Genomic DNA, 10,275 nt, shown 5'->3' on the forward strand with positions numbered 1-10,275 from the left:
CTCGATGAGCTTGTACAAGCGGGTACCCAATACTGCCACCTGTAACTCGAGTCTCGGGATCGACATCAGTTTCGCTGGCGCTGTGCGTGTTCTACCCATAATAAAGCGAACGTCAACTCCTCTAGCATGAACTACTCGCACGTACCCTACCGCAGCAAATGCGACTTGACTGGCATCGACGAAAGTGTGGATTTCTACTTTGCCACCGTATAAGATTCGCGGCGAATAACAGCGGGGTATCTTCAACTGCTTCACGTTAGGAAACTCTTGCCACCAGGGCCACCATCTCTTGCTTAGTTCTTGAGGCAGAACTTCGTTCCATCCAATCTCGCACTTCCACGCTTCTTGAATGAGAATTTTAGTAGTAATTAAAAATGCTGCTAACATACCAAATGGATCGAACACCGACATTACGATTCGTAACAACTCTCGCTTTGTCGGAGCTCGCATTCCGTGCAGGACATCTTTCGGCAAACGGTGGAACTTCGTGTGGAATTCGAAAACATCATCTCTAGTGTTCCAGAAGAGGCCAAGCACTTTGTCCACTGACTCGTTGCGTTCCAGACTAACCACTTCTCTCGTGGATAATGACGAATGATTCAAACGATCTTCTACTTCTTCGCAGTTGGAGACGAAGTTACGTAACTCGAACCCTGCTTGTGAATTGATGCTAACAATGTCGCTGCAGATACTGATGGCTTGTTCAGGCGTGTCGAAGCTTGCAACTAAATCATCGACATAATGCTTGTTAATTATAGTCGTTGCGGCGTCTGGAAACTGTGCCCGATACTCCTTGGCGTTTTTATTTTTTATATATTCGGCGATGCAGGGTGAGCAAACAGCACCGAAAATTAGCGACGTCATCACATACTCTGCCACAGGCTTGCTCGCATCACCATCACGCCACAAGTACCGTTGAGCGTGCTGATCAGCTGCGCGTATCTTGATCCGCGAAAACATTTCGCGTATGTCTGCTGACACTGCGACACGTCCTTGGCGAAATTGTAGCAAAATCTGTATCAACGGCTGTGCTTGCTCCGGACCCTTCATTAGTTGCGAGTTGAGTGACACGTTGCTTACTGCGGCTGCGGCATCAAAGACGATTCGCGTCTTTTCGGGCTTATGTCGATTGAATACAGCGAAGTGAGGTAAGTACCAAGCATTTTGATGTGGCTCTCCGGCTTCGTCACGGCTTAACTTTCTGGCATACCCTTTGCTCACGTACTTAGCCATTTCCTGTCGGTATCGTGCACCAAACTCGGCATCGTTCTTCATTTGGCGCTCCACTGTCAGTAAGCGTTTCTCGGCCATTGTTTTGCTGTTTGGCAACTTCGGTGGATATGTTCTCCACAGTAAACCGGTTTCATATTGCTTACCTACTCGTCTTGTTGTTCGGCGCAATATATCACGTGCTCGCTGGTCTTCATCTGACTCCAATGGCACTGCTGGCGGGTTGACTCTAAAGCTGTCTGCTGTGAAGTACTGGTGTACTAAGTCGTGCAGTTGCTGATATTTTTTCACCAACAAAACACGGGGGTTCAAGGTTGTAGGTAGCTTGGTTGGGCCGTACGCGACCCAGCCTAGTGGCGTTTTTACAGCTAGCGGGCTGTCGATGTCGGATTGCACTGTTGCTGAGGTCGCACCCAGGTATGCATGCTTTAGCCCGATGAGCAAAGCTGGTTTCGCACGACAGTAGTCTTTTATCGGCAAATCTTTCAAATGCTGAAAATTTTCCTTGGCCATAGATTGCTTAGGCAGGTTCAGGTTCTTCACCGTATATACCTCCCTCAGTAGAAACTTCCTCTTCGTTGCGTAGTTCTCAACTTCGATGCTGATTTTATGCGATTGTTCCGTAACAACGTTGTTGTCATACCACTGCAGCGTAAGTGGATGCAAGCCACCCTGGGCTCCGATCATCTTGGCCACTTCCTCTTCCATTATTGAAATTGACGAACCCTCGTCGAACATCGCTAATATCTCACGCTTATCTTTCGGTCCATATATGTTGACTGGCAATATTTTAAACAGTTGACCATGTGCGCTTTGTGTTACTTGACAATTCAGTAGTGGCTGCGCAATGACGTCCTCTGGTGTAGTTCGGCGTAGCATCTGCATTGTTGCATCTTCGTTGTGGAGTAGCTGGTTGTGATAGCGCTGGCAGCCACTTATGTTACACCTCCTTCTTGAACGACACTTTTGCGTGGAATGCCCCTTGCGTAGGCACGAAAAGCAAAGCTGTTGCGCCTTAACCAGGTCCCACCGCTCTTGAATACTGCTTGCCTTAAACGATTCACACTGTGCAAGCATGTGGTTACCACTACACTGATAGCAAGCAAGTGAGTCCCTTGGCCGCTCAATATGCATCAGCCGACGATGATTGCCCGACGATGCAGTCTGCCTGCCACCCTGTGTGTTGTTTGTCGGCCACTCAGAAAAATGTTCAACTGATGGATACGGTTGTATAGTCGCAGCATGCTTCGCCCAGTCGAACTGTCGGGTATGCGGTAACTTACCCACCATTTGCTCTAACAATGTTACGTTGGCTAAGTGCTGCTGGCAATTTGCAGACTTCAGAAATGCAACAACATTTCTCACTCTTGAGGAAAACGGTACAATCTGCTCCGGCTTATTATCGGCTATTGGCGGGAAATTCTGCAGTTTGCTGATTTGGAATTTAACCAAAATTCCGGGTCGCCCGAACCTGAACTCCAACTCGCTTATGACGTTCGGCACGTTGCTCGGGTAAATTAGCATGGCGGCGACAGCTTCTTTGGCGGGACCAACTAAGCACTTCTGCAACCTCATTAGGTTTTGGCGGTGGCTGTATCCAAAGTTTTCCGTGGTGTCGTTGAAATTCGCGAAAAATAGCGGCCAGTCTTTGACATTGCCGCTGAACACAGGCAAATCGTAAAGTTTTATTTGCGAGTCGGTCGGTGATACGACGGCTTGAGTATTGTCACGCTGTGCTGGCTGCACGCTCTGTTCTGGAACATTCTGTGGTTGCATGCCTTCGCGAAGCCTAATGATGTCTCTTTGACTCTCCGCAGTGCTTTGTCTAAGCTCTTCTACGGAAGCCCTTAACGCATTCAATGTGGCAATTATAGCATTCGCGGTGTCTTCTGCGGCTGCACCTGGCTGACCCTCCATGCTTTCAAACGATGACTCTGATTCACTCCCTTGATTACTCCTCGTAACACCAGCCCAATTCCGCAAGAAATATCTGTTGGTTTCAGACATACAAAATGGCCTCCGGTACCAACTTTATTCGTTTTCACCTACAGAGCACAAGTGTAAAAGTTGTTGAAGTGTAAGAACTGCTTCTGCTTACCGACAAAGGATATAAAACGAATAAAGTAAAGACATTTGCGTTGTATAAAAATGTATTATTAAGGTTTCGACTTGACAAACACGTATGCGCGTAACTTGTACATTTAAAACATATAAAATACGAAGGATTAAACGGCGGTCGGCAAGTTGTTAAGAAATCGTAGGCTGAACGTTGTAGGTTGAAGCTTAAGCGTGAAGCGTGGAGCGTTTTACACTTGTGTTCTGTTCGCGCGCTGTCTGGAGTCCTTCTCTCATGTAATGGCCGACGAGAAAAAGATAGCAAAGTTGGTTGCAGTTCTTATTCGCGGCGTTGCCACTTTTAGCAACTACCAGGGTTGCTAACAGCAAAGAAGCAAAAACTTGTGTCCAACAGAGTTCGGCAGTGAATAGCTCAGCTTATGAATCACCCTATTGTTCACTCAAACTTGCTCTCACTAAAAAATATTACTCTCTCACAATTGCTTGGCTTGGTTGTGTACCAGTGAGCATGAATATCTTTCACAATCGCTGATCGCTTCCACTTGGCTTGGCTTGCTTCTCTTTATGCAATTGTTTGAGAGATTCATAGCATACCGCTAGATGAGTTAAGTGGCTCATAGTTTATTCATGAATAAATACACAAATTCAGCGCCTCTGCAGCTTTGCTTTGCGCGCAAATGTATGTACATTAATGTATGTACACATGCAAATACACACATATGTATGTATGGATTTATGCACATATTCTCATGCACAGAAGAATAGATGCGTGGTATCTTGACCAGTTTAATTTATGTATGCTCTGCAGTTTTACTTTGCGCGCAAGGACGTTCGGGACGGTTGCGGTGGCATATATGCGAATAAGAATACGTAAAGAATTAAACTAAATTTTGTCATGACTGATCAAAACGATATATTAAGAAAGATTGATGAAGGTGTTTATCAATTAACGCAGAGGAACGGTAAAAGTCCAGTTTGGGGCCTGTTTGCTGAAATAAAGAGGGATGACGGAAGGATATTGGAAGGCTTTGTTTACTGCCGTAAATGTAAGGATTTGTTGAAGTTTAATGGCAAGCAAACAAGTAATCTGTTGCGTCACAAATGTTTCACCAGCACTTCTGAGCAGCAAATCGTCAAAAACGTAAGCCAAGATGACAAAGAATGCGCTGTCAATGCCTGTTCACAATGGATTATTGAAGATTGCCGCCCTTTTATTGCTGTTGAGGGGTCTGGGTTTGCAAAACTAGTGGCATTTTTTATTAAAATTGGAGCAAAGTACGGCGAAAATGTTGATATCCATGACCTACTTCCTAATGCAACCACTATCTCGCGAAGGATCTATAAAATGGGTGCAGAAAAGAAACAAGAAGTCAAATCTAGTTTAAAAAAAGTTGTTGATGAGGGAAGTGCTTCTGTAACCACAGATCTCTGGGCCGATAATTATGTAAAAAGAAATTTTTTGTGTGCGACGCTTCATTTTTTCGACGGTTCCAATTTAAAAAGCATAGTTTTAGGTGTCTAATCTATGGACTTCGAGAAATCAACTGGAATAAACATTCAAAGCAAATTAGTCAGTATATTTTCTCAATTTGATATTCAAAACCTTGAGTCAATAGTATTGTATGTATTTTACGTCAAGTTTTTAATTACATTAATTTCATTCCAAAAAAATTAACTAACCTTGAGTTTTATTATTTCTTATTTATTATTTATTAAATAAAATCTTTTAATAATGTTAACGCAACATACATACATATAGATTACTTTCCAGTTTGGGGTTGGGGTGGGCAATACCATAAACGTAAGTAATATGCCATTATCCATTGTATTTCGAACTTAAATTGCATTCTTTTTATGTACATATTTTCAATACGTATGTATATAATGTACTAGACTTGTTTGGTTTCGTCTAAGAAGACTAAAATATTTACACTTATTAACTATGGAGAAAATCCCCATCTCCAAATTCTCTAATTTATTTTTAAACAAATTTGCAAAATGAATAAATTATGAAGCTTCAAAAACCCCAGTATCCATTAAAAAGTTGTTTACTGGGACTACGTTCTTTTTTAACATGGTTTAAAAAGCTTTATAAATTGACGTTTTCATACATTTTTCAATTTACAAGCCTTTTTTAAAGCTACTTTATTTTTTATGAATATGGCTATAAGCTTTAGGTAAAAATATTTGTTAATAGAATAGTAAATAAATTACGATTACTTTTTATACCGATGCTCAATTTGTCACTCCCGCCACAATTTAAGTTGAAACATAGAAACTATAATTACAAAATAAGAAAGTAAAACCATCCTAAATACATTAATACATACATACATAATTAGCAGAAAAACTACGATACGAACAAGTAGTACCTGATTTTATATTCGTGGTATCCACTTAGGTCAAAGAGTTTAAATTTGATAAGCATAATTCACTTGTATTAAAAATCAGTCAGATTTATACCTATGGCTTTATAATCAAGCAATTTTTAAACTCTTATTTGCTAAAAAAAGTTCCTTGCACTTAATTTCCATAAAACATCCTTTTCTAGCGTTTGCTTCACAGCACAACTGCTCAAATGGCTTAAGTGGCTTGCGTGCTCATGAGCTCTTGCGTTTATTCACAAGCCTTCAGATTCATAATTTAAGCGAAACGAAGCCAGTGAGCAATATGAATTGGAGAGCTCATAAGCTAAAAACTTGTGAATACTTGCTCAACACAAGCTAACTAGCTCACAAGCCGGCGCTCTCTTCTTCATAACGATAAGTGAGCGGCAATCACACTTGCTTGCTCTCCGTAATTATTTCGCTTGCTTCACACTTACTGCCATCCCTAAATTGGCGCGTCAAGCGCCAAACAACTGTCAAAAATCCTCATGCCCATACAATTTGTATGAAGCATCCCACAATAACGCGGCGCTAACGCCGAGCAAATGGAACTTTCATTTTTGACAGGGCGTTACGTGTTGAAGTTGGATGCGGAAGACGGAAAGAAAGAGAAAGGACAAAAAAGTGAAAGAGGAAACGAGAATAAAAACGAGAGGATCTGTGAAAACGTCAAAAATTACGACGCGTTGATTTGGGGATAGCGCTGACACTCGTCGACAATGGATAACGCAACGCTTAGCGCTCCAATTTAGGGACAGCAGTTAGTTTCTCGCAAGCAGCTCAAAGTTGTGTTTTACTAATTCAGTGCAGGACTCTGGTGTCCAATGAAAACTCACGCATTTATTTAGAAGGTTGAGTGTATAGTTTTTTATTTTTCGACGATAACTGCAACGTACTATGCGGAATTCAAGTTTCAACAGTTTTCTTTTTAATTTTGTTACGTAGAGATTTTTTTATTCATTACAAGTAAAATTGGTACAAAATAGCTATGTTTGTTTAAATGAAAGCTGCGAATTTACATAATTTATGTTTGGAATGAAATTTTATAATTATATGTACAGCAAGCAACAAAAGATAGCACCTTAACATTTTGATCAGTCATGACTTTTTTCTTCTGTTTGTTTAATGTTAATTTTTTCGTATAAAACCATAGCTCACTGTCTAATAAAAACATCATAAGTCCAAATTTCAAACTTTATACAAAATTATAAACATTTCTTAAACTTTTTATTACAATTCATTGGTTTTTAATTTGGATTTCTAGAAAAAAATTTTGTTATGCAGTTTACAAAGTAATTTACAGAGAAGAAAGTGCATAATACCTGACTTTGTTTTATTATATTCTTTACATTTTGGAACTCCGCTTTTACATTGGCCCATTTCCCTTTGCAGTCTTCCACTGTATGTGCGGAATTTTTTTTTTTAATTTCGCGCCACGCTTGGTCTCTTTTGGACCGATCTTTGTAGTCTGAGGACGAATATTGCCAAATACATGGGTGCGCCTCTACAGCTAGTATCAAGTCATTAATGGCACTATAAGCCCACAACGAATTAACACTCGGCTTCTTCCTTTTTTTTGATACAGGTGCTGATACTAGTTTATCAGAGGCGCAGGATGCACTTGCAAATTCGGAGCTCACTGCATTTTGCATCGCAGCCAAGATTTCGTCGCCGGACTCCACGTTAAAGCTTTAAAAATAATTATGATTAGAATATACATTAAATTAAAAGGTATTTTACTTACGAAAGCAAGGATGTAGTTTTTGGACACACAATGACGAAAATATATAAATTAGTTAAAAAAGCGAAAGTGTTGTTGTGTATTGTTCAATTCAATTGCCGCACAAGAACACAATGAAAATTGCCGCATTTTTGAAATTTTTATTGACACATCATTGTAAATCGAATCGAAATTGATTGGGCACAGTAAGCACAATATCGGCCTTTATTGCCGCATGAGTCAACCTATAGTGAAATCACACGATTGGGACATAAAATGAGGCAATAATTGGTGTATTGATGCAAAGTGTTAAATTATGAAACTCAACAAAACCCTTATTAAATATAATAAGATAAGAAAGAAAGAATATAAAAAATACTGGTTTCACTTTCTTAAACATCATAATATTTTTATGTGGAGGTACTTGGCAGATTCGCAGCTTCTTCTATGTTTGTTTCCTTGACGAACATAAATTAATGGAAAATTATAAGGCGTCTGAAAGGCAAGTTTCAGTAAAAATCATACATGTACTTAAAATTTCATTATGTAGACGCACTACTGGCTTTCTGGCTTGGGCTTGCCGTTGATAGGTAATGATGCCTATTTATGAAGTTCCACATAACAGCGCAAGGCTCAGCGTAGGCGATGTTAAAAACCTAAAGACGCTGCAGAGGGATAACCTGGATCTACGCAATAAATATACTATTACAAATACAACGGATCTAATCGAGAAGATGAAATCGTTGAAGATCAACGAAAAAACTAAATTCGTATCATTCGACATCAAGGACCTTTACCCATCGATACCAACAATAGAAACCATAAATACCGTACAAGAAATACTGATGGGAAAAATGAAAAGAGAAGCTGTCACGGACATAATAAACGCGTTGAAGGTTACAATAAAACTAAACTACTTCCGGTTCAACAATAAGATATATAAACAGATTAACGGGTTAGGAATGGGCAATCCGACGTCAGCAATACTCATGGAAGTATTGATGCAAACACTGGAGGAGAAATACATGAAAAACCTATCGACCAACCTAGGAGTAAAATTCTACGCGAGATATGTCGATGATGTAATATGTCTAATAGAGGGAAACAAAGAGAAACAGCCACTAGACTATCTCAACAAACAACACCAGAATATAAAATTCACCATGGAAAAGGAAGAGGAAAGAAAGATTAACTATCTGGATTTAACAATTAAAATTAACAATACCACGAGCAAGATAGAGTTTGAAATATACAGAACACCAACAGCCACAGATACAATAATACACAACAGCTCAAACCATCCACAGCAACACAAAAATGCAGCATTTAGACAACTAATAACGAGGCTTCAAAGGACCCCTCTAACAGAAGAAGACTACAAGAATAAACTGGATACAATATATGCCATTGCGGAAAATAACGGATATAGGAGTGGCCTGGTTGAGAAGTTAAGAAAGGACACAAAATCGAAAAAGACTAGCAAAGAGGGGTTCAATAAAAAACATGGGCAGTTCAAAATTGTTTCATAAGTACGACATTCAGACATCATTTAAAACAAGGAACACAGTGGGAAATATATTGAAAGAGAAAATAAGCGAGGAAGACCCGCTAGATAAACAGGGTGTTTACATGTTAACCTGCGAGTGCCGACACAGTTACATAGGACAAGCAGGGCGAAATATAAGAACAAGGTATCGAGAACACATAAGGGATTATAATAAGAAAAAACGAAAACCAGAGCCGGCAATAGAATCGAACTTCGCGAATCACATGATCAAAAATAAATGCACACCAATGAAGATTGGACAAACAACAGAACTTCTCCGTGTACAACATAAAGGACAAAGATTGAATATATTAGAAAATATGGAAATATATAAACAGAAGAACTTTAAAGGACAAATAATAAATGAGCAAATAGTTACTATATCGGAGTACTGTTTGAACCTCTAAAACTACTGTACGAGAAGAAAAATGACAACAACAAAATATTAAGGACAGACATGGAAGGGAATACACCAACTACAAAAACAAAGTGGGTAAAAATCACGGACTTCTACCTATTGAGCACCGCAAACACTGCAAAACTAAAAAGACGTACCTAACAAAAGAAAGAGGTAGTTAACAAGGAGTATAAATACGAGCAACCAACAAAAATTATGCAGAACGAAAAATGACACTGAAGATGGCACAACGCCGAAACCGGTTTGTCTCCAAACCAAATTTGACAAGGGATGACGGAAATTCGTTCCAAAATACATCATACACCAACCCTGTCGGAAACAACAACAACCAAAAAGGAAAGATGTTAAAAACACTGTATGCTTAAAATAATATATCCACAGCTTTTATATTTAATTTTGTATTACATTTTTTTTAACTTTTAAAATTATATTAGACGTCTCACAGCAGCCAACTAGTAATTTCGCAATGACACGCGATACATAAAATTATGATGAAATATTAAATTGCCGGTAATTTAATATATTGTACGAAAATATTCGTATGCTGTACGAATTTAAAAAACATGTTTCTGCATTAGTACTTTATACGAAAGTATTAACTAAATTTTACGAAAACAGAATTGTAGATTTCGTAAATTTTAAAACCATACGTAAATATCACCAATGCCTTCGAACAATATACAAAATTTATCGTACAGAGATTTGTTCAGTAATTTACGAATATGTTTCGTAAAATAAACGTAAGATTTCGTAAATTGTACTGAAAAATTGCATTACGAAAGTCCTTTTTGGACGTGGAAAGACGAGAAAAAACAAGATTAACTTTGGAGAGTCTGCGAATACAGGAGAGCATAAGGGACGCGATGAACTTTAAAGAGGACGTTGACAATATAAACTG

At 39.1% G+C, this 10,275-nt stretch overlaps 1 protein-coding gene across 1 annotated transcript; it reads right to left on the reverse strand.

Annotated features, from left to right (window-relative positions):
• Positions 1-389: 389 nt before the first annotated feature.
• Positions 390-3,147, reverse strand: LOC118755304 (the record flags this gene model as incomplete). The annotated part of the gene is made up of 1 exon (XM_036490151.1): positions 390-3,147. A coding segment is annotated over exon 1 (2,758 nt), but the record flags the coding sequence as incomplete, so codon positions are not given.
• Between the last annotated feature and the right edge of the window lie 7,128 nt (positions 3,148-10,275).

Source organism: Rhagoletis pomonella, unplaced genomic scaffold (genome assembly GCF_013731165.1).
Source record: "Rhagoletis pomonella isolate Grant_MI unplaced genomic scaffold, Rhpom_1.0 Rhpom_scaffold_05850, whole genome shotgun sequence".
Lineage (NCBI taxonomy): Eukaryota > Metazoa > Arthropoda > Insecta > Diptera > Tephritidae > Rhagoletis > Rhagoletis pomonella.